This window comes from Amborella trichopoda, chromosome 8, assembly GCF_054954075.1.
Source record: "Amborella trichopoda isolate Santa Cruz 75 chromosome 8, AtrichopodaSantaCruz75HAP2 v2.0, whole genome shotgun sequence".
Taxonomy (NCBI): Eukaryota; Viridiplantae; Streptophyta; class Magnoliopsida; order Amborellales; family Amborellaceae; genus Amborella; species Amborella trichopoda.
The window spans coordinates 18,713,062-18,738,523 of record NC_142343.1 but is presented as its reverse complement, the minus strand read 5'-3'; the positions used below and the strand labels follow the sequence as shown (position 1 = coordinate 18,738,523).

Genomic DNA, 25,462 nt, shown 5'->3' with positions numbered 1-25,462 from the left:
AATGTAGGCCAGCTGCCCCTGGGGAGATTGAAGCTCATGTAGGGTTGTAGGCGGTGGCATACCTTGGATCACCTTGATTTTGACTGGCTCGATCTCCAGCCAACAATACCTCACAATGAACGCCAAGAACTTTTCTAAGTGTACGAAAAAGGCACATTTCAAGGGATTCATCTTGAGTTGGTGATGTCGGAGCCGGTCAAATACCTTTTCAAGGTCCTTCATGTGAGAATCCTTTGCTTCAGACTTCACCACCAAGTCATCCACATAGCACTCGACCTCCTTGTGCATCATGTCCTTGAAGATAGTCATCATGGCTCGCTGGTACGTGGCACCAGCATTTTTTAACCCGAAAGGATCACAGTGTAGTAAAAGACACCTTTTGGGGTCAAGAATGCAGTGGCCTCTTCGTCTTCTAGTGCCATCTTGATCTGATTATAACCAGAATACCCATCCGTGAACGAGAAGATTTGGAAATGAGTTATAGAATCAACAAGCATCTCAATGAACAGCAAAGGAAAGTAATCCTTGAGGCAGGCAATGTTGAGGTCACAAAAGTCAATACAAACCCTGATTTGGCCATTTTTCTTCTTGACTGAGACAATATTTGCCTGCCATTTTGGGTATTTGACTTCATGTATGAATTCAGCTTGCCTGAGCTTGTTCACCTCAGCATCGATCTGCATCTAAAGATCGAGTCTAAACTTTCTTGATTTTTGTTTTATGGGTCAGATGAACGGATCAATTCCGAGATGATGGATAGCAATTTGACGGTCTAGCCCAGGCATCTCATGATAATGCTAGGCGAAGCGTCTCGGTTTGCTCGGAGTAGGGAAATATAACTTTTTTTCTCTTTAGGGGACATTTTTGCCGAGATGAAAGTTGGCCTTGAGTCGGCCTCATCCCCTAAGTTTATCTCTTCAAGCTCGTCAGCTGTGGCCTGACGACCTGCCTCCCACTCTTCCAGAGCTTCTTACAACTCTTCGTCAGAGCATTCAGATTGTTTCTTATCAATCTCGAGTGTAGAGACCCATGATCCTGACATTTTTTCTTTCAGGAGCCTAAATAGGCAATGAAAGGGTCAACTTCGAACATGGAGTCGACAGTGTCGTGACTGGGGTCACTCAGTATTTGCCCCAAGCTTGGTGGCACTTCATGAATTTGAACCATGTGACAGGCCTCATGGGGAGACAACTCCATGGAGATCAGGGAAATGAGGAAGTCCCAGATCCGTAATGCCCTAGACACATATGTGCCTTGTTTCTAGGATGCCCATTTATTTAATATGATCTTTGATCTTCTCGGATGCCCATTTATTTAAGGGATTGTGTACAATGAGACCGTTTATCTTTTGTATAGAGAGTCACAATTACTCAACCATCCAATTTGAAATCTAATAGCTTGGGTGTGTTACGCAGTTCAAGAAAAAAATTTTAAACTTTGAGCTTAGTCAATGAAATAAATGCACTCACGCAATTTCACATCCAATTGTCAAAATTAATTGTGACCACCTTGTACCAAAAGTAAATGATCTCATTATGTACTTTCCTTTTATTTAATATGACAAGTTCACGTCGGGTGGAATAACTTCTCCAATTATGGGATGGAACTGCTCATGGCTTATCCAAGGGTTACCTTACCCCCATGCAATAGTGCATCTTGCAATACATTATCTAGATCGTCCATTTTCAAGATTTTCATATGTTTATAGATCTACTTGATTTTAGCCATTTTTGAAGTTTAAAATTTTATAATTAGATATGAAAAATAGATTTTGAAATAATCCTAAGAATGTTTTTGACCAAAATTACATGTTAATATAAAATTTGGAGGTGCACCTTAATTGGATTGTTTAAGGTTGCGCCTTAATGGGATGTGAAATTAAGTTACTAGAGGTGTATAGTTGATTGGATGCAAAGTCCAAAAAGATTTATGAAATTATGTGACAAAAAGCTAACGAACTTCACATCCGACGTCAAAAATGATTGTGATCTCTAAAGTAGTTTGTGCTTCAGGCGACCCACCATTAACATAACATATAGATGTTAGAAAATAGTAGCCCCTAAAAAATGTAAAATTAACAATGTTAAAACTGTCATTTTTTCATACTTCTAAAACTTATATTTTTTAAAAGGTTCTTACTTATCGAGCTTGGGATTTTCATTCCCTAAAATTTTGATTCCAAAATTCATCTCTAAAATAGATATTGGAGAGAGGACTCATCTAAATAAATGAGTCAGCCAACTCATGGAAACCTTGTCCATTATCTTATATTATACAATCCTAACTGTTCATATTTACATATACATTGGCACAGCGGTGGACCACGTGAATCAACACAAGTTTGGCAGAGGAGATCCATCTGCCCACCATACTTCCTCAATAATCAAGGCTAGGTAACATAACCCAAGGATGGCATGTGACCCACAGAGCGATGGTTTTCCTTTTCCCATTGGAGTCAATGGCATCTATTGACCCCACACTTCGAATAGGGGCATCCCGACCTCCTTGGTACAAACTACAAAGTGCCCTCGTTTAGTTAAAACAGTCCGAACATTAAGGTATAACTACTATCATACATTTCATAAAATGCCATTAGTTCACCTTTCCTATGGCCAATAACGTAGCCATTTACAGAGACAAGTAGTTGGAAGTAACAACAGGCACTGAGAGAGAGGGGGGCGGGGGGGTGAGGCAGAGCGACAAGGATTAGATAGCATACATCTTCTTGTAATCCGTATTCAGGACCTCGGGATCTGAGAAAATGGCAGACATGGAGCCCGAGCGTGAACGGCTGTTAAAGGACCTCCTTATACTCCTCATGTTGGATGCTTCAATCCTGTGCATGATCACCCAGTAACACATAGTCCCTAATGTAGTGGCCATTATAAGAGTGCCTATCAATGTCACTGCTATTGCCAGCCACCTCAGGTGCTTCCCCACCACTATGTATGAGAGAGCTATAAACGCCACCGATATCAACACACAAGCCAACCACATGAGCTTGTTAATAACCGTCATCAACTGCTTCTTGGCCCTGCTTTCTATAACCACAACCGATGTTTGGACTACCACCACTGCAAGAGAGATGAAGAGGGCAATGGAATCGAATATGAAGAAAATATGGAAGGGAGTCATATGGGCAATGTAGGCTTCCCCCATTGACACAGTTGGGGAGATGTCGTTTGGGTCGGTCACGTATTGGCCAGGAACTGTAAAGATGGCAGCAAAAGCGACAGTGGCAATGAGAACAGCGACCACTGTGGTGGAATTTATGGCATTGTTCAACCCCTCTTCATGGAGTTTATTGATCCTTTTGGCAATTCCTTGGACTCGTTTGCGTGTTTGACGAGTCTGCTCCAGCTGAGAGTGGACTTCATGCTTTATGTCGCTCACTGTCTGCTTTAGTTCACGTTCCTTGCTAGGTTGATTAGCACCCCTTGTGCTTTCCACCCCAGCTTCTCGCAAAATGGATGTTATTTCTAGGTTTCCAGTTTTCTCAGCGGTATCTAAGGCAGTTTCCTGGGATCTGTTCACCAGCTTTATGTCGATTCCCTCGAATTCTAGTAGTTTCCTCACTATCTGCATAATACCCACCAAGGACAGAAGGTTTCAGTTTAGATAAATACCTGATACATACATTATCACCTAAAATCCCTTAAATTAAAATTGAGAAAGTAGATACCTTTAATGTTTCATTCACAAATTTGCATTTCTCAGTTCAATTTTCACTCCATTAAGATAGTGAACTAAAGTTCCAATGGAAAAAACTAGAAATCAAAGAACTCATATTTGTCCTAAAAACAAAATTATCACATTCCATCACTCTAGATATAATTTTCCCAATCCACGATGCATGCCACTCAAAAGAGAAGAAGATGGCAGATTTGACTATGAATTCAACTTGTGATGCTGAACATGCGAATGATCTTTTTTTAATCTATAAATTGAAGAAACATCTCAGATAAAAAAACAATTCAAAAATTGATCAAATATGACATATAAAAACTGCATAATTCAAACTTATGGACAAAATAATGTAGAAGTCTGATAACTAAGAAGACAAAAGAAAAGGAACCATTTTCAATAGATCAGTGAAATGACGTAAATAGGATGTCCACAGGCGATCAAATGGTTCTACTGACTAGTTAGCACAATTGGACTCGAACAAATGGCAGAATCACAGTAGAACTACAGTTGATGCAAACAAATTCATATATGAATAAAGAAAAAAAAAACATAAATCTATTGACTGCTACTACTTTGGGTAAGTAGTATAAACTACTCTGCGACTTTGACATGAGGGAGACTACGCTTCTGCAAGAAGTTAGAAAATGACGGGTGCAAATAAGTTAAGAGACCCACAATGAAGAAAAGAAATTGGAATCAAAGTATAAGATATAAATTTAAGGTTTCAAGAACCTCACCAAATTCCGTAACGAACTAAGAACTTTGTGAACTTATTCACTGGTTTTTGGGCACAACATTTTCTGGCCTCATTTGAATGATAGAGTCCAACTTATATTGGAAAGCATGTTGGCATGGTGTACAGAGATCATGATGTTCTAACCAAATCATTGAATGGTGTGCAGAAACTCCATTACCAGAAAGGATCTAAGTGATGATTGGATTATGGTTTTCAGAACAAGACTTGAGAAGTCTTTGATGAGATGGGCTGGTATGGCTTGTGAAACTCAGGTGGTTTTGTTTGGGATATTAGAGCCCTAAACTGTGCTGGGCATTTCTAAGGATTATCATAATGCCAGACTTCTAGCTTTCTCTAAGGAAAGCATATGAGACTTGAAACAAGAATGAACAACATAACTGATGAACTGAATAAATAAAGCTTTCTGACAAGCAAAAGACCAGTGCATAGAACTCTATAAATAAATTAAAAGAAACAATACTATGACACTTCTCTAAGATGCTTGCACATTTAGTTTAACTTTCAAGAAATGGAATCTGTCCCTGCAAAATATTTAGTAAGAACATATGTGACTTGCAACTGAAGGAACTTGTCGCATTACATTTCAAGTGGTTCCTCCTTTCCCACTAATAAACTTTGATGTGTTCTCCTTTGTCCATTAAACCATATTAGAAGGGATCTTTAGAGAACTCTTACCATCAATGTAAGTTATGTGCCTGTTTGCGATTCACACTAATATTGTGTAGAAGGAATAAGAAAAGGAAACGTTATCTTCCACACTTGCATGATTGTACTTGACCTGGAAATGAGTGTTAAAGAGAAATTTGTAGCGGTATGCCTTTTCCTCCTTACTTCGTTTTCTTATTTTGGGTATTCAGAAAGACACTTCGTTGTTATTCATCATAAAACACAGAAAACACAAATGACTTTTCCATGAAATGCAGTTTGCCCATTATTTTTCTTTTCTTGTTCTTCTCCATCCTAGTTCCACCTATTGGACTCAAGCTGGACATGTACTTATAACCATGTAACCTCTCTAAATAATGCCTCTGTGAATGAGTATTCACTTTAATATAATTGGACCTTACAAATTTGGTTCATTTAATTTACCAATTGGAGTTATGGTGCCAAATGTTCTAGTTCTAACCCTATTGAAAATTTTACTCGCATATATCTAAATATGTTAAATATAGTTCTAAAATTCCAATAATAAAAGATACAAAGAGTCCATTAACTGCTCATATTAAAAAAAAAAGAAAAAGAAAAAAGAGTCCATTAGCCACTGATTTTTGGAAATCATTCATTGAATCACTTGTTTAGGTTGAAATTTCTTCTAGGTAAGATGGTATCCACGGTTCATGAGTAGAGGGTCTCCCATGTAACATGCAACAAGCATCAACTATATTTCCAAATCTCTGCCCTGGGTCACTACAGTATATTTGGTATGTTTTGCCAGTCGAATCTCTTATTGATGGAAAGGAATATTGCCTCTGAGTAATCAGGAGTCATGAGCAACATTGGAGACTTGATCACCAGTAATACTAAGAAGAAAATCAACTAGATGTCCTATGATTGTAATACCAATGAAGATCAAAGTCGAGAGTTTAACAGGAACTAAGCTATGAACAGTACCAAACAGTAAAAATAGGGATACAGAATCCTATTTTGAGCACTTCGCTGCAGTGAAATATAGGAAAGGAATAACATGATAATTTAGAGAAGAACCATATTCCAGACATGCGTGGAAGCCTTAGGTAGAAAATTAGCGAGCTTAAAAAAAGAAAATGGAATTTTTTTAAGTACGCTGAAAAATTTGAGAAACTTATTAAACACACGCAATGTGTCAGAATGCACATCACATATTTTGATCTTCAACCAAGTTATAATTAAAGTAAAGTGTGAATTATTATAAGTTAAATATCACAAATTGGCCGACCGTATAGAAATTTAAGCCAGCTCTAGACGTGCTGGACTTGAAGAATATGCTTTCACTGCTTTATTTCTTCTTGACTGCAGTGGTTTCAATTATTTTTTATTGCCTTCGAGACAAATAACTCTGATATGACATAAAATTTCATTGAAGTGTTGACGTGAACTCTAAGGTGCTACAGTTCTTATTTTATTCTTTAATCATCAAATGACTTATTTATAATGTGAAAAAGGGGCAAAAGTGACTTAACACCCCAGCTGATAAAATGGTACGTACTCCACACTTACACAGCTAAGAAACTTAGGATGCCTTTAAACTCTAACAAGTAAATTATATTGGCATTACCATTTAATCTAGTTGTAACTATGCTACTAAGATTGAAACATGAAATCCTATTATTTAATATAAAGAGGTGGGAAAAAGAAAAAAAAGCAAATGAAACTAATCTGTTATGTTGTCATTTCCTTAAGTGTTGGGGGTGGAATGCAAATATCTAGAGTGCAATCCTTGATAATTTCTGTCACACAAAACCAACCAAAAAAATTCAAGCCAAAAACCTATTAAGTCTCAAGACAAGTACATAGATCTTGCAAAACTTGGACCAGAAACCATTAGTATTCCACACATAATAGGTCCTAAGCGCCATGTCTGACATGTGCACTTCAAATTCAATTCTGTTGGGTGTCACAATTCAGAGAGAGATTTATTTGCTTTAAAAATTCTAAGTTTATGAAAATGAATGAAATTTGAGATGCACCAGAGATTATTAGTGATTCGTTGTGACTTTCGCAACCCTTACGATCCATACAAAACCTCAACTCACAATTTTAGGCGTAAATACATTATCTTCATGTCTATGATTGGGCAGGCTTCTCTCCAACCAAGAATCTCAAGTTACTCAAGCACTCTGTCAAGCAGTGAAGTAGACAGCTGCCTGGGGATTTCCACCCCCGGAAGGATGCTCTTCAAAGGGTAATTCAGAACCTTGACTCCATAGAACAAACCAGAAAGCTTTCCACCCAAGAAAGGGAGATAAGAACAAGTTCCAATGGTACCCTGGAAACCATCCTCAAACATGAAGTTGGTATAAACTGTCAAGAGTCAAAGGTGGGCTTAAGGTTGGTGACAAGAACATGGTCTTTTTCAATTAAAATAGCAAGTTGTTGACAAACAGCCAATCTACCTTTGTAGCAAAGAGACAGATCCTTGATGGGGGGCACTCATAGTCTAAGAAGCTATCCAATCTAGACAACTAGCAGGCATCCCTGGTTTAGTGGTGAAATTCGACTGTGAAGAGGCCTACAACCACAAAGATTGGTCTCCTGGATGAGGTTCTTTTAGAAATGGCCTTTGACAATGGGATTCCTGGATCAAGGCCTGTATCTCCTCTTCTATTTATCCATCCTCATTAATGGATCCCAAGACGTATTCCTCCCTGACTCTCGAGGTTTAAGACAGGATGACCCCCTACTTGGTCTGTCTCCCGGTTATAGGAGAGAGGCCTCCTCAACAGCTTTGGGTCTTCTAGATTGGAACCTGCAAAACGCATTTATCCTATGCAAATGATACACATCTTTTGTGAGACCCCCCGCGTACAATTGGCCACCCTTTGGCTCTTTCTTAGGTGCTTTGACATATCCACAGGAATGAAGGTCAACAGGAAAAAGACCAAGATTAAGGGGGTGGGGCTAGATCATCAAGAGGTAACAACCCTAGCTAGAAGACTACGTGCAGAGTAGAAAACCTAAACTTCCCTGCCCCCCCCCCGCAAACCAAGAAAGATCCAGCGTAGACTGGGGGGAGATGGAAAGGGTATGTACCATTCTTTAGGGGGGCACTACAACACTAATCAAAACAACCCTTGCTAATATTCCCATTTAAAAAGTTCCCCTCTTCCATATGCCTGATCAATTAGGAACAAATCTTATAAAAGATTTATTATGGTCCAGGGCTAATGGGGAGACCACAGATTCCTCACCTCCTCTGACAAAGTTGCCTACCTAAAAATGATGGTGGCACTGAAATTAGAAAAGATTAAAGACTGCAACATTGCCCTTTTAGGGTACTGGTAGTGGTATCTTGCTGCACAGAATAACCCACTGTGGCATGTAGCCATTAAACAGGTTGGTTCCCCAAAGGTCCTAACCACGGGGACCTCAGGTGCTTGGAAGAGTATAGAATAGGGCAGTGCAGCATGCATGAGAATGACAAGATTTAGAGCTAAAAGCGGGAAGTTAGTATGCGGCAGGAAGGAACTTTGGCAGGGAAACCAAACTCTTGGTGAAAGGAGTGGCTATGTGGAACTCAAGGTAGTAAATTCAAAAAAATTTCTCTTTCTTTTATTCAATATACCTAAATTCTATTAACATGGGTCAATAAACCTTGCTGTAAATCAAAATTAAAACCCTAAACACAACCTAAGATCTATACTTTTGCGGCCAAAGCAAATAAAAACCATCTAGGAGCAATAACCAATCTTCCACTATCGTTTTGAGTACAAAATATGGTCCTGAAAATTCAGAGAAAAATATAAAATATGACTAAAAATAATTAAATCAACTAGGAAGACTTCCTATAGGATGGCAGGAGTTTCTTTCACAGGTCTTGATACACCCCACACCCGATTCTTTGATCGATGGCGCACTTTTGTCCCTTTTGATCTCGTTGAAATATCAGAGATGGGAAGATTTCATACGCAATATCTTTTACTCTAGGGTTGTAGAGAGTATGGAAACCTAACTAGGGTTTGTAAGAACCCTTAGGAACAAATTAGAATTGGGCTTTAAGGCATGGAATCCTCCTATGGCTGGATGTACCCCTTTCTCTTCTTCAAATAGCAAAACCCTATTTAGGGTTTCAATGTGCCTCCTTTGTCTTAACAAATTTTGGGTTGCATGACCCTTTTTGGAGGGGGAAGAGAGAAAAACGAATTTTAATGAGAGAGAGAGAGAGAAAGATTTGGTGCATGGACAGAGAGAAATATGTGTGATAAGAGAAAGGAGCTAAATGGTGTTTAAATAAAAAGTATTCCTTCTCCTATTTGGATTAGAATTCCTTCCTTAGGTATTGCCTATCCAATGACAGCACAGCTTGACCTTTGGAACTTAGGAAATGTGCGGGGTGAGAGAGAATAAATCTGAGCCATTCATCCCACAAATCAGCCATCATGATTTTGGGAGGATTATTAGCAACCTTATCCCCTTATAATTTGACCCAAGTCCAACTTCTATTTAAATTAGAATTATAACCAATTCAAAACTTCCTAATATCTTTTCAAAATCAATAGGCAGTCAAAATAACTAGAGTTTTGATCAAACCAAAAATCCTAAATTAAACAATCTTTTCATAAGATTCCCCTAAAATAACCTTTAACAAAAAAATAAATGTCATAAATAAAAGAAATAGGGCATGCCACCCAAGAGAGATTAAGTGGTCCCTACAAGGGCTCAAGTCCCACCATGGGTGGCACACATGTGGGCTGGATCCTTGCCCCACATGTACTCTTCCAAATTTCAGAAATTATGAAAATACCCTTTTGAAAGGATTTTACAATAGAAATAAATTTTTAAAATTCTGAAAAAATTTATAAAAATCATAAAAGCATGTCTAGAACCAAAACAAAATATTTTAGAAGCAGACTGGTACCAATGGATCAATAATTTGCGACAATATAGACACTCTACCTAACCCAAGAACCATAATCCACGATTGTTTTCTTGTCCAACCGAACAAAAACCCATGACCCACAGTCGCAATTCAGAAGCGTATGATTGGCTTATCAAAGTTGAACAAAAAACAGTGAAACCAAGATCCTGGAATGTGGATTATAGCTCTCTGGTTTTAAGAGCAAGTCTAACACTTGTCATGGTCAGTGAGTCTCAAGTGTTGGGTTTTGTAGCCTTTAAAGGCCTAAAGAGCTTGTAAAAATGATATAATTTATAGAGAAATATATATTTCAGTGGGAGTGTATGTGTGTTGACTGACCATGGGTTAGGCAGTTCATGGTCCTGGTTATGTCTAAGACCCTTACCCCTAGGCATGTGACACTACCAAAAAGGCTTTACAGTGCGTCATCTCTCGTTGAGGTCAGAGAGATACTCAGGGATGATGTTTATTAGATCAAGAGAATTGTGTGGTCTCCTGTGTGCGGTTGTAGGCATGTGAGAGCAAGGGCCAAAGCCTCAACAAACTTTCGCACGACATGTACACATGACAGCCACATTACTGCCTATAAAAGAACACGTATACATGTGCATAGAGGGAGCCCCCTTTGCATAAATATTGCATGATGCGAAACTTACAGCCCGAGTATCAGAGCTTAAGGGGGAAACCGTGGTCTGGAACCCTACTTCTGAAGGACCCCTGCAAACAACAAATTTGAATAGCTAGCTAGCCTACTCCTACTTAAAGATGTACACCTACCTAGAACAGGCACAAGGCGATCTGGACCCCAACTACTACAGGTCTTTTCTTGGTATCCTCATTCTATGGCACCTTGAATGCTAGTCAAGAAAATCACCAACAAAGTCTAGACAGCTCTGTCCCCACAAGGTTCATGCTTTCCAATGTTCAAGAAGGCAAACGTGGTTGTAGTGGTCTGGGGGGAGGGGCAAATCCCTTTTGTTGTATATAGAATTGGCATTTTATTTATTTAACAAGTAAGCTTTGTATATAATATATTGTTTAGAACTCAAAAGTACAGATCAAACATAAACATACACGACTTTAAACTGTAAATGAACTAGTTAGAACTCAAAAGAAAATAGGAAATGAAGTAGAAAGAAAGAATTGTTACCCTAACTCTTTAATATCTTGAGTTCTTAACAATCTAAGGACGAAGTAAAGCAAGCATGATCACGACAAAAAATAAAAATCTACGTAAAACCTACACATCAAAATTGCAATGATAAAAGGCATAAAATCGAAAAACCATGTTACTCATGCAATTATTCAATAAGAAATTGTTAAATGAGTTAGTAAGAAAAATCACGGGGATAAAGGTAATGGTTTAAGAATCATACAAGTAAACTCATGCATAAAAAAAAAATTTCAAAAAAAAAAATGTTCATTTGGTTTGGGGGCAATGGCCTTTTTCGATTGAATTGCTTTCCCAAGGACCCAAACTAAACATCAAAATGAGAAAACAATCCAAATTGTTTGCTTTTTTTGGTGAATAATAATCCAAATAGTTGATAACATATCAAATATATACCATAAAAGTTTAAAAAAAAAAGACAAAAAGCAAAGGATAACATCAAAAGACATTATGAACAAAAAAAATACATAAAACCTAATAAAAAATATTGAAATATACCAACCTTCTTGAAATGGAATTGATATAGGCCCAAACTGGAAAGTTTTGGTTCCCAAATCTCCTCTTTTACAACCATTATAAGCCTCAAAAAGATTGGGGATGAATATCCTTTAATTTCGTGAACATTTGAGGAGGTTGAAAAAAAATTTGATCGCTTTACAAATCGTCAAATCTTGTTTTTTTTCATGGTTTTCTCACTCTACACATCACTAAAAATGATTTTGGGGGCAAGAATGACCCCCAAATCCTTTTCCCCCCTTTTTAAGGGGGAAAATGATGAATTTAACCAATGGCCAAGGGGCATTTTTTGCCCTCGGTCTCGATTGTACGAGGCGGCACCTAGGAACCTGCCTATATTCACCTGCCTGGAACATACCGCCTAGTCCATGCCTAGGCGGTTTGAGAAAAAGGTCACAATTTTCTTTCATTGATGCTTTTAACTGGATCATGCTCTTGGACAGCGTGCTAATTGCATACTAGATTCAACATTAGGGTTTTCAACTACCAAGCAAATGCATTATGTATTTCCTAGAGGAAGATACATTGATCATCTCTTCCTTCAGTGCAAGGTAGCCTCCTGCCTGTGGGTTTCTCATCTGCAATCCTTCATATGCCAGTAGGTGAACCCAAATTCCATAAAACAGATCTTCCAAGCCTTCTTCACGCTCCCCTATGCCAAGGCAGGTCTCTTTCTATGGTGAGCCTCAGTTATGGCCACCTTGTGGCTGATCAGGAAAGAAAGAAACAATAGAAATTTTGAGGGCAAATTCTCAGGCATGCAAAGCATACAAGATTTGTGTCAAAGGCTTCAAGGATCTCCATACCCTCTCCACCTCCGACTTCCTCGATAACTGGAGTTCTGACCTTCAGCCCCCTGCAGCCACCAAGAAAAGTTATGAAGAGGCCCGGACCATGGCTCTCTTAAGCTGAACGTACATGGACATTCGCTTGGTCTGGACAAGCAAGGTATGAAGGCATCTATAGAGATGCCCAAGAAGCAGCTAATCTCTCTATCTCAAGATATGCTGGTATTATCGACTCAATATTTCCCTTCTAGGACTGAAAAGAACTCTCCAACATGGCCATTTAGTTGTAGAGGGAGATTCCAGCAACATTATTGCATGAGTCTCCAAGAGAGCCCAATGCCATGGAAACCAGCAAACCCTTTCTTACCATAGGCCAACCAGATTGCTTACTCCCTCACCAAAGAAGAGGAAGTAGGTTGACCTATTGCACAGATTTAGACCTACCAACTAGGGCCACTCAAGAAACTCTCTCTCTCTCTCTCCACTCCTCCTCAAATGGTCCTGTCTTCCGCTTTCTTGTATCCATCTTTCTCATTTTCTATCTCATTTATTACTCGTCTTTACCTCCCAATACTCTCCTCTATCTCACCTTTTTTCCTTTCATATCTTATTCTTCCCGCCCTTTCCCCTCCCTATTTCACCACCCAAGGACTAAAATGTAATCACACTTTCAATCTATGGTAGTCCTCGGCAGTGTGGATTGGGCTTATGAATAGCCCATTTATGTACTTATCATGCATAGGAGCCCCTGTCCTGTTGGTGGCCCATTTATGGAACCCCACTATTGGACCCAAAGGATGTACAAAATTAAATATTTCTGTAATTATATATTCTCTCTCAAAAAAAAAAAAAATTTATTGTCTTAAATCTTCATTCCTATCCTTTTATTTTCTAATCTTTGGTCCTAAGGATCCTTGATCATAGGTCTACACTGAAGTTTTCCAAGTTCAAACTATGTTATAGCTTTCCTTTGTCAGAAAGCTAAATGTTGCCAAAGCCTGCAGTTTCTGTGCTGGTCTCAATCAGGTCAAGATGTCCAAAAGAGCCCGCAATGGATTTCGGTTAATAGAAAATTTATTGAGAAAATTCCAAACAAGTGACAAACGATACAATAAATTGCAATGTTGCTTCATTATGAACACTACATATCCAATGAACTAAGAGCTTGAAGTAACATCCTTCAAGAATCCAAAATTAACCAAAAAAATGGAGGTAACAATCCTTACATTTAGGTCCTGTTTGATAACTGGAAGCAAGTTCATGAACTATAAGTTGGAAGTTCCTGAAGAACTGCAAATTAGAAGTTACTTAAGAAGTTCATGGTTTCTGTGTTTGATAACCTCCCTGGGACGTTAAGAAGTTCATAGTTTATGTGTTTGATAACTCCTGGGATATATGATAAATATCTTATATTTATATTTACATTGATAACAACTTAACTATAAATATATTATATTTATAACATACTATAATATATGATATAATGTATTTTATATTTAATTTTAATTTATATATATATTAAAATATCTTATATTACATAAATATATAATATATAAATATATATTTTATATAATATATATAACAGTATAATATATAACATAGTGCATTTTATATTTATTTTGTTATATAATATATAATATATAATATATATTATATAATAAAATCTATTATATTACATAAATTTAAAATATATATAACATAATAATGTACTTTTTATTTATTTTATTACTATTCTATATTTACATAGAATAATATAGTATATTGTACATTGTATTTTACATTTATTCTATTAATATATATTTTTATTATATAATATTATAAATATCTATTATATTTTACATAAATATATAATATATAAATATATATTTTGTATAATATGTATAACATAGTATAATATATAATATAGTGTATTTTCTATTTATTTTATTATATAATATATAATATATATTATATTACATAAATGTATAATATATATAACATAATAATGCATTTTTTATTTATTTTATTATATAATATATATTTATATAAAATAATATAGTATATTATACATTGTATTTTATATTTATTCTATTAATATATATTTTTATTGTACAATATTATAAATATCTATTATATAAATAAAATATGATATATAATAAAATATATTATATATTATACAAAAAAGTGTATTATATATTATACAATAAAATATAGACATATATCATTTATAACGTAATGCAAAATATATTATAGTGTATTTTATATTTATCTAACGCACCGCACCGCGCATCCGTTTATACATAAAATAATATTATATAATATATATATATATGTATAACATAATATTGTAGTTTTTATTTATTTTATTATATAATATATATATATATATTTATATAAAATAATATAATATATTATACATTGTATATATTTTTATTATATAATATTATAAGAGTAATGATCCTATAAGACCCTCCCCCACCTATGTGTGTAGAACCCTAAAGGATCACCATTATAGTTGGCATGGATCTCCAGAAAAGTTATCACATGGGTGTGTGACTTGACTTTTCTAAGATCCGTGCCAAATTTAATGGTGATCCTTTGGGGTCCTACACACATGGGTGGGGGAGGGTCCTATAGGATCATTTCTATATTATAAATATCTATTATATGAATAAAATACATAATAAAATATATTATATATTATACAATAAATTATATTGTATATTATACAATAAAATATATACATTTTATATATTGGGGGGGGAGGGGGTTCATAAAAAATAAGTTCCAAGTTTAAGTTCCAATCTTTGGGAACTTTTTTTTTTTAAAGCAAGATTGGTACTTGAACAGTTCCTTGAAGTTTTGTTTGAAGTTCAATTTTTTTATCAAACACGAAACTTGAACAATATCAAGACGTTCTAAACTTCCAAGAAGACACTTCCTGTTATCAAACACGCCCTTATAGAGTCAAAATCCAAAACTATGGATCATAAAAATCTTGACCATGAAAATTTTGATATCACTCCAATGACAAACTGAATATGTTCGAAGCTTGGGAAGGTCCTAGGCAAGCCATGGTAAATTAGCCAACTATGATGCCCCACATGTAGTAATATGTCGACCCTAAAAAACAAGGGCATAATTACAAATTTAAAAGAAAATTTTAAAAGAAACTTTGAGCAGCCTTAAACTTACAAGGGCCACCTCCTAAGGGTAAGCAAGGAAGCCAAGGAGACTGTTACAAGCTAAAGGGAAATTAAAGCTAAATTGCACAACTATGGTCCCCCATGTTCAGTAATAATGTTCTTTTTTTATGGCTGAAAGTTCTGACACGTAATTTCATTAACTACAAAAAATTACATGGTGTGGTATAGGCCCATCAGCAGGGCCTTCGTTTGGGTACATGTACAAGAATCATGATTGAGAAGCACGCTAAACAAAACTTCGGTGCTTGACAAAGAACTCTGTAAATAAGAAAAGATGAAATAGAAAAAAAATGTGCAACCAAACTCATGAAGTAGCTCCCTCTTTTGCTAGCGTGTTCGCTCTATAGTTCACCTCTGTTAAGTATGTTTAGTTCTCAAAAAAAAAAAAAAGGGGTATGTGGAAAGGATATGTGAATATGCCGCCACGGGAAGAAGTCATTCTAAAAATGCTCTCTAACCGCCAAGGGCAGGTGGTGACACCTGAACCCATGCACTGAAATTTTTTGAATCGCCTTCCACGATAAGGGAATCCCCCCATTCATTGTACCTTATAATACCCTCGAGAAACACAATAGCTTCCACCATGGTCAAATCCGCCTGGCCGATTTGACCGGAGTATGAGAGGAGGATATTGGAACTATGATCTCTAAATAGGCCTCCAAAACCCACCGGACCCGAGTTACCAAGGAGCATCCATTATAGTTTAGATTAATTTGTTTAACCTCTGGGGTCTCCAAAGGGAGGAGTGAGAGATGTGCGCCATCCTTGTTTCCCAGATGTTATGCCAATGGCTGACGAAGTCTGTGATTGCCATTCCTTTGAAGCTTTTATGGCTCTTTGCCCAAAGTATCCCCATGGCTTTGACTTGCTCAACAAGAGTTATGGGGTTGGCCCATGTTTAGTAGTGTTTCTTTTATCCACAACATCCCCCCATGTTTAGTACTATTTCAACCCCATAAAACATAACCACAACTGCAAATTTTCTTGAGAAAAACTTTAATCGGGTCCAAAATTAGAAATGATCACCTCCTACGTTCACATTTCTTCTCCAAACAAAAGACAAATACAAAAGAAAGGGTTTCACGAACAGAGCCGTCATCGGGTCAAACTTAGTCATAGCTGGAGAGTATAAATCCCATCTCATAAACAATGACTATAAACATGAATCTACTGAATTCCAAAGCTTTACAAATTATTCTGAAGAGTACATAGACAAAATACATCCCTACGTAGAATGAGAAATACACCCCTGTTATGTGATACGTGTTAATGAAGGTTATACCCCTTTATGTAACTCAGGCTGTGTACAATCCATCACAACATATGTGAACTCAGGCACATCATCTCTCTTTATATTGTCGTCCACATGAAAAGAACCTAGTCATCTCACAATCTTTAGACCCTGAAGTCATATTGTCTGACTCCACGGTGCTTTTGCACAACAAAAGTATGACTTGTATGTTCTCAACAATTTTCAAGTAAGATTGGGAAATTTTCACCAATTGCTACAGACAACTAGAACTTACATTGTGATCCTTTGGTCCCCTCATCAATCCCACAAAGTACAAGCAAATGTTAGAAACAATCCAGTATTGTATTCATCTCGATATTCCTTTGTAGCCAACTAGGAGTGCATGAACAATCTCATTGCTATTCACAGAAAACTGATCAAGTAAAACGCTACTACCACTATTCTAAAACTCCCCGAGTCTGTCTAGGAGTCGGGTGAGTCACGTGGATCCAGCACCTACCAGGACCAGGAAAACCTTGATACTTATTATAACTCTGCAGAGTCCACCTTGGACTCATCAAGTCTGAGTTGCTGTCTCAGCTGAGGCCTGGCCTTGCTAGACCAAGCAACGGATGATATCCATAGCCATGGAGCAGATGTCCAGAAAACATTCCAATTGCATATTATCCACTCCTACAGCAGCAGATAGTTCCATTATTCCCTTGTGGATCAGAAGCAATGGAATTCATTTTAACAGAATCAAGGCCAAAACTATACATGTACAGAGTGTATCATCTATAATCCTGTATCCTCCTGCTATAGGAACGGATGTCATATTCTTTGATGGGCTAGAGGGAGTAGATTCCCCGGACACTCCGTGGGCCTTCTGAGCAGACCAAGCAAATAAGTCAATCAAGTATGCTCCATCCATGCGGAAGACACCATAGGGAGGGAAATGTTCACTTTCCCTGATAAACCACAGAGCAAGGTACTGTCTGGTTCTAAGCCTGTCAGAGTTTAAAAACAGTGTCTAGTGCATAAAGAGCTCCATCGAGTGTGTTGATGATATATATTCCAGAGCTGCATCGAGTGTGTTGATGATATACATTCCAGCTCACCACCACCACATACACTTTGCTTTTTGAGGGTGCCATCACCCTTTTGTATACTGATTGAGATGATTTTCTTAATAATTCGCAATCTATAGTTGATTAGTCAGGTTTTCTCATTCTTAGCCTCCTAATAGAGAGAATCAAAAGCAAGATATGAATTGCTCCAATGTTCATGGCAATTTACTGTTATACGTCATTTTTGACATACTTGTATCCTCGGTATGCATAAGAAGAAAGCCAGTAGCAACCTGGTCCCGCCGGAATCCAAGAAACCTTCGAACCATGGGAACACTGCAAAAATAAGCCTACAACTGGGCAACCTCTAAAGGAGTACTAAAACGGCTTCAAAAAATATGAAAATGGTAGTTTGGGATACCTAAGGACGCTCACAAAGTTTCGTTACATTCTGACAAGTTTTTATATGTTCAGGATGAAACTTGGTTCTCAAATCTAGTTTCTATCATGCTAAAAAAGGACCTTCTAACTACAGCCCTACTTTCGGGGTCTCGAAACAGTACCAGATCACCGCCATTAGATCCAGAATGTCGAAAAATCCCTAGGGACCAAATTTGAGTTCAATCGGAACATTCAGGACCATTTTGGGCCCAACTTACCCTAAAAGAGTGGGTTTTGCACTATTGTGGTGCACCCTTGGCGAACCAATTTCCATAAATGGAAACTGTGTTCCCATTTCGGGATGATTTTCAAATGCTCATAACTTGCTCATTTTAAGTCGAAACAAGCTAAAATTTGGACACGAGCTAGGTCTCGACGACCTGGTCATTTTGAAATATGGCACGCGTCATGCCATGGCTGGAAATGAGTGTTTCTAGAGAAAAGATGAGCTCAAAACCTTAAAAATCAGATTTTATACTAGAAGACATCCCATACTTCATGAAGTCATAACTCGAAATCCCGGTGTCGGATTGTCTCAAATATAGGCCCATTGCGACCGTGTCGTGAAGAGCTATAGTTTGGTATAGTTTTTGCACACAATCGAAGGCCGGATAGCACGAATTTCGAGGTTGAAAGAGGCAAGATTTTCTGTTTGCCGAAATTTCATTTTCTGACGACTTCCCAAATTTGGAATATGCTTAAACGGAAACCAAATTGGATGAAATTTATTGCAAAATGATCGTGACAATGTCCTCTTCAGTTTGTGATAGAAATGAAGACTCGAAACGTCATAGATCATACCAGATTGGTGGTCGAAGTTTATGGACTTGGCCAGATTTTTTATTCTTCATAAAAAATCCGTTTCAAGATGATCAAAGGCTATCAAAATGTTCGTGATAGATCAAGCATCGATTCTACGACAATTGATTCTACGATGATTGATTGCTCGAATTACCGCCGTAAACGTCCTAAAAAGCTCCCGAAGTCTAGCAATGGAAAGAGGCCCCTCATGGAGGGATGGTTGTCATTTGTTGAAAAGTACTAAGGGGTATTTTGGCCATTTAGTTCAAAAAAGGGATTTTATTTTAATTCCATTAATATGTAATTTTTGACAATTTTGGTTACTTTCGAGCATTCCACCCATGTTTTGTAGTTGCTCCATATAAGTGAACCTATGTCATTTGTAAGAGAGGAGAAAGGCTTGATCATTTTTATGAAACTTGAGCATTGAAGAGTGAGTTTTTAGTTCATTATTTTTGCCTTAGCTCCAAGTTCTTGATCAAGTTCTAAGGAGAGAGAAACTTTTGGTAGAGAGAGAAAATACCCCTAGGTCATACAATCTAGACCATACACCACACCCTAGACCCTAGACCATACACCACACCCTGAACCCTAGACCATACGCTACACCCTACACCATACACCACACCTTAGTCCCTAGTCCACACATTCTCTCACCCTAACCTAGACCCAAACTTAGCCTTTCTCTCTCTCATGTGCATGCAAAAGGACCCATGGAGATGCACTTAGGTTAGGACACCCCCTAGTCGACTCTCTCTCCTCCCTCCTTTCTCTTTCTTTCTTCTTTCTCTCTCTAACCTCTCTTCTTAGCACGAAGCTCAGGGCCGCACCTAGTAGCAACCCCGGCTCTGCTCACTCACCCCTCTCTCTTGGCTGCCCTTTCTTCCCCCTTCTTTTTTCACGTGAAAGCCTAGGGCTGTACCTAGCAGCAGCCCAGGCTCTGCTCACTCTCCTCTCTCTCTTTGTCTCTCTTCTCCTCTCCCTGATTGCACACAGTTTCGGGCCGCATCTACTAGCAGTCCCATCTCTCCCTTCTCGTTTCTTTGCTAGCCCTCCTCTCTTCTTACACTTCACATCTAGAGCCGCACCAAACAGCAGCCCCTGCTCTGCTCGCTCGCCCTTCCCTCTTTCCCTACTCTTCTTTATCCCCCTATGGTATCAAACGCCTAGGGCCGCAACAGACGGCGCCCCAACCTTTCTTTGTCACTTCTCTCTAAGCTCTCCCCCCTTCTTCTTTCTTCTCCGCCACGACCAAGGCTGCATTAGACAACGGCCCCATCACTTTGGCTCCATAACTCCCTCCTCTTTGTCCCCTTTTACTGCCTTCTTCTCCTTCTCTCACATGGAGTCCCGCCTATAAGAGGACTCCCCTTTTTGCTGCCTTGTCTTACCCCCCGGCCCCCCCCCCCACTTGTCCTTGAACCCGTGGCAGCACCTTATTGCGGACACGACTCTTTCTCCCATTTGTCTCTTATCTTATCCCACCAAGCATCCAAGCATACACACACTCTAAAACACACCACACTCTCATGCATCATCAACCCCGCATCTAGCTGCACATACCCATAGCCCTAATCTTCACAACTCCGCACCTACTTTTATTCCTTTGTGTTGGTAGCCTTTCCTATCCATCATGTGTTTGACTTAGTGTCACTTAGAGCCATTTTAAAGGGTTTTAACTCTCAGATTGTTGTTCTAACTTCCACTCCATACAGTCGAGTTGAGTTACGAGAGATATAGATGCTCTTGCACTCGCTTACTCGATTGGAGTCATCCTGAGTCAGCATTCTATAGAGTTCTGACTCTTTGACTGCTCCAATCACTAAGTCTCATAACGCTCAAGTGGTAAAGGGCTTCCATCACCTTTCTTTCTTTGTCCTCTATTTGCCAGCCACCCCACTCAATTAACCCATTTGAGATGAGTATTTTCACCGGAACTCCAATAGCAATTTTGAGATAAAGAACCGAGATGACGTGTTGAGTTCGAGGAGGCTCCGCATCCAAACCACGCTCCCAGACAGCCCGAGGGCTTCATAATTGTTCTAAGAGGGCAACTGCCCAGGCATATCCCCGAACTCCAAACGACGAGGTAGGCATCTGAACGCATCATTGTCGATAAAATCTCTCTCTTTTTTGGTTCTTATCCGCGCTAAAGAGCACACGCGCACGCTAGAGAAGCGCATAGGCCCTTGCGGTTGTTCGAGAGAGGGTTTTCCCCATTCCGCGAAAGCCAGGCCCCAACCATTTAAATGTTACCATGTCAATAATTTTCAGCTCACCACCTTAATGTCATCTTCTACATGCCACAAATGGTTCGACCCTTCATCTACTCTCTAATAATCAGACTACCATCCATAGTCCTCTGAACATGTTTCAAACACGAATGAAGCATATATAGATGGAAGTTACACAAAGACGTATGGGAAGACAAAACATGGACTTCAATGGAACAAGTGAAGTGACACTTGGCTTGCTGATAAAAATTTGTGAAATAGAGTGGTAATTGTTTTCCACAAATTCCATATTCCAAGAATAAACAGTTTCCTAATCACGCTACATGGATATCCACAACGTATTCCTCAAAACAGATGCAAATTGATGCCATGGCATTTAGCCATGTGATCTTCTGGACATATTTATTGATATTGTAAGTTCCAACTTCATTCCAAATGCTGGAAGAAGGTGGGTTTAATTAACTAGAATACCAAAACTACAGAGATCAGTGTAAGAAGGAAGTAAAATACAGAAATCCAAATTTGAATAACCTATTCTTGTAAGAAAGTTGATATGCCCCCAGACTTAAAATCTTGTGGTCTTAAACCAGTACCAAGACAAATGATGATAAAAAAAAACATGGACAATGCAGAAGTTCAACACGCAGTCATTTAAACAAATGAGTGATTAAAGCACAAAAAGTTGAGGCCACTGGTGGCAAAACAGTCTGAGAATGTCCTAAACAAGCATAACCATGCAATACCTACCAGACAATAAAACATAAGAGTAATATACTTGGGAACAATGGATTTTATGTCCTAAGGGGATATGAACATGCAGTGCCTACCTGATGAATAAAAAATTTTGAAATTCATGATACAGTTAAAGTTGACATAATATAAACTTGAAAAGAAGCCAAAATGAATAGGCGACAAACAAGGAGATTTTCTTAAATAACGGATATATTACCATCCCAAAAGTGTAGAAACGATGAAAAAGCTCTATACAAGTTTTTGAAGTACCAAACGGGTTGAAAGTGATGAGCAAAGGGGTATGCTTTGATTTCTATAAGGGTTAAGGACACAATGAAAGGGCAAAGTTTGAATACTTACATAGTTAATACAAGTGTCTGAAAACTCAGTGAGACAAACTCAGACTCGCCTGAGTTGCTGGGACTACACAGGCTGCAGAGTACTGTACCAGTGCTTGCTGAGATACTGTACAAATTTGGGGCAAGTACTATAAGAACACGGCGAGTCCATAGAAACTCACTGGGTTCAATAAATCTCTTTATTTTCCTTTTTTACTTGTCCAGAATATTCCCCTATTTCTATGGATGTTGTTGCCCAAATCATCTGACTCAGCATGATTTGGCAAGCCCACTCAGGATTCGCTGTGTGGACTCACCCAACATCCTCAGAGTCCAGAGCAAATACAGGTTCTAAAACACTGCCTAATACTAATATGCAAATTCTATATTTTAAAGAGATTACAAAAGAAATGAAACAGCCCAAATGTAAGTGCCAGTAGACATGGGCCACCCCAATTGAACTGCCCATGGTTAAAGCAAATTGCAAAAGCAAAGCAGCATGAATCCATGTCACCTTCCTAGCAGGCTAATTAAAAAACTTAAACCCTTTCTCAAAATGCTGACCATGAAACACAATTTTAACCATGGGAGGAAAGAACAAGCGCAATCTAATAAGAAATCAGGTGGTAAGCTGCGCACCCCACCTGAGCACGGCCCTTCCTGGAGGCTATATGCAGTGCAGTATTACCCTTGTTGTCGACCAAGTTTATCACTAATGGCTCTGATTTGAGCAACTCTTCAACTATCTCAATGTTTTGACCCTTCACCGCCATGTGAAATGCTGTTTGGCCCTTATTATCATTTCTAATTGCGATTTCTGGATTTGCTCGAAGGAGGGTTTTCACAACTTCTACATGCCCATTCCTAGCAGCAGAATGCAAGGCAGTCTTTCCATTGCTTCTTGTTATCTTTGCGAGGTTTCCATCTGCTTCAAGAAGAAGGTTCACCACGTCTATGTGGCCCTGTGTGGCAGCTGTGTGCAACGCCGTGGCATTTGATGAATCCGTGGTCATAGAGAGAGGCGGCAGTGCATGCAACAGCTCCTTTACAATATCTGCAAAACCATGATCTCTATTTTGTTAGCACGATATAGTTGTCCCAAAAGAAAAAGTTAAACCTGATTCATCGACTGTTTATGTGGTTATGACAATTTTGTATATAGCAAGCCATTCACAAACAGGAAAGAAATTGAACTTGGCTAGCAGGCAATCACCCAAGTAGATAAGATATTTAAAGGGTTCCACTAAGCTGAGAAACCCATATGATAAATCATAAGAAAAACTGCTACTTGATGAAGGCTCAACCCCTACAACTCAAATCAAAGGAATGGATTGTGAAAAATTAACACGACAAAATAGAAAAACAAGATTTGCTTGAGAAGGGGATGGATAATCCAAATAACCAGCATGGACCAATCTGGCTGTCGCCAATGGACAGCAGAAAGAACCAAATAAATAGGATATTAACTCAACTGCATTACTAGACCAGCAAACTTCCTCCATCTCTTTTTCCTTCTTTATTGGGTGGGTAAGTAGGAGCAAGGCAGGGAGTAATAATATGAACTACTTTTATCGAAAAAAGCACAGCACAAGTAGCTAAGAAGACCGACCATCATGAACCAAGAAATGCAAACAAATACAAAAGAAACACAACATGATAAAATGGAGAAAGATTTGAAACCAGAATTTGAATTACCTAGGTCCCCTTGCTTAGCAGCAATATGGAAAGCATCATATCCATTTCTTGCTTTGATACCTGCAGTCAGGATATCTGAGTATTTAAGCATCTCTCTAACGACATCGCCATACCCATATTCAGCTGCAACATAAAGGGGGGTTTCTCCTGCCTGGTTCTGCCTTGACAACAATTCCTCAAAATTCCCACCATCATGGGGTGCCGCAGACGAAAAAATCTCCGAAACCACACCCGCATTCCCGGACCTTGCAGCCGAATGCAGGGCGGTATCATCACGCTTCCCTGTCAATTGTTTAGTCATCTTCTTTCGCACAAAACTCGGCTGCCTCATAGGTGTCTCCATCCTAGAGAGAGAGATGGTTTCCAGTCCAATTCCTGCTACAACATCTCTCTATTCCAAAACCAAAACATATAACTATAAGAAAACAGCAGAAAAGATCCTTCTGCTAGCTACACCATGAGAGGAATACCCCCTTTTTCCTCCAATCATTTCCTACATCATTAGCTCTCAGGTTCAAACTTTGAATTAGATTAATGAGAAACCCACAAACTCCGCACCCATTCTGCCAGCATCTCCATGAAAGATTCAGAGAGACCCACTTTAAGAGAAACAAATGCAGGTGCTTTCGCTCTCCAATTCCAACATTAACACCACCTAAAACCCAAAACCCAAAACCCAAAACCCGCAAACAAACAGAGTTGAGTGATGATTAAAACGTGTAACACAAGCTTTTGTCTTCCATTCAATCAAACGTCAACCCCTCGTACACAGAAGACCGAGAGAATGAGAAAGAGAGAGAGAGAGAGAGAGAGCCGCCTCTGCCCATGAAAAGGCCCACCTGGTGGGTCGAGTACGTCTTAACCAGGACTCATGATGAGTACGTCTTAGCCAGGACTCATGATGCCCCTTTCACACGAAACCATGAAAAAGACTCTCTTCTCTCTCTCCTCTCTCTCTCTCAAAATACAAATAATTGATTGAAAAATACGACTCTTTAGGCAAAAAAAATCTGGTTTTGAAATTTCAATGAGAAAATTGATTGAAAAATAAGCAACTGGTAATCAATAAAACCGGCCAACCATTGCTGGTTTCAACCACTCTCGAAAGTTGTGATTTTGGCTAAGATTTAATCATAACCAGAAATTGAGTCCCTGAGGTCTAGAATTTGGGTATGATTGGAAAATGGAATATGTTTGCCTATTTACGTAACACGAAATGACCTAAATTTGTTTGTTTGTTAGTTGGTGATGGAGTGAATCACGGT

The 25,462-nt window shown here is 38.4% G+C and overlaps 1 protein-coding gene across 3 annotated transcripts; it reads right to left on the bottom strand.

Annotated features, from left to right (window-relative positions):
• Positions 1-2,242: 2,242 nt before the first annotated feature.
• On the bottom strand, positions 2,243-24,882 carry LOC18440418 (Ankyrin repeat family protein). 3 transcript variants are annotated; one of them, XM_088874521.1, is made up of 4 exons: positions 24,198-24,882; positions 23,142-23,556; positions 22,525-22,629; positions 2,243-3,579 (listed from the first exon to the last, which is right to left on the bottom strand). In XM_088874521.1, exons 1-4 carry the CDS (start codon positions 24,538-24,540, stop codon positions 3,576-3,578), a joined length of 867 nt encoding a protein of 288 aa, XP_088730647.1. In that variant the 5' UTR covers positions 24,541-24,882; the 3' UTR covers positions 2,243-3,575. The 3 variants fall into 3 exon arrangements, with proteins under 3 accessions (XP_088730647.1, XP_088730648.1, XP_006850626.1); XM_088874522.1 differs by lacking the exon at positions 22,525-22,629; XM_006850563.4 differs by lacking the exon at positions 22,525-22,629 and having other exon boundaries at positions 23,147-23,556.
• Between the last annotated feature and the right edge of the window lie 580 nt (positions 24,883-25,462).

Excerpts from the sequence above, each read along its gene's own strand:
- LOC18440418 (XM_006850563.4), bottom strand. The coding sequence starts at position 24,540 with ATGGAGACACCTATGAGGCAGCCGAGTTTTGTGCGAAAGAAGATGACT. Across the intron at positions 23,557-24,197 it reads TGCTAAGCAAGGGGACCTAG|ATATTGTAAAGGAGCTGTTG; the intron begins GTAATTCAAATT and ends ATGGTTTTGCAG. Across the intron at positions 3,580-23,146 it reads CCAGGAAGGGCCGTGCTCAG|ATAGTGAGGAAACTACTAGA; the intron begins GTGGGGTGCGCA and ends GGTATTATGCAG.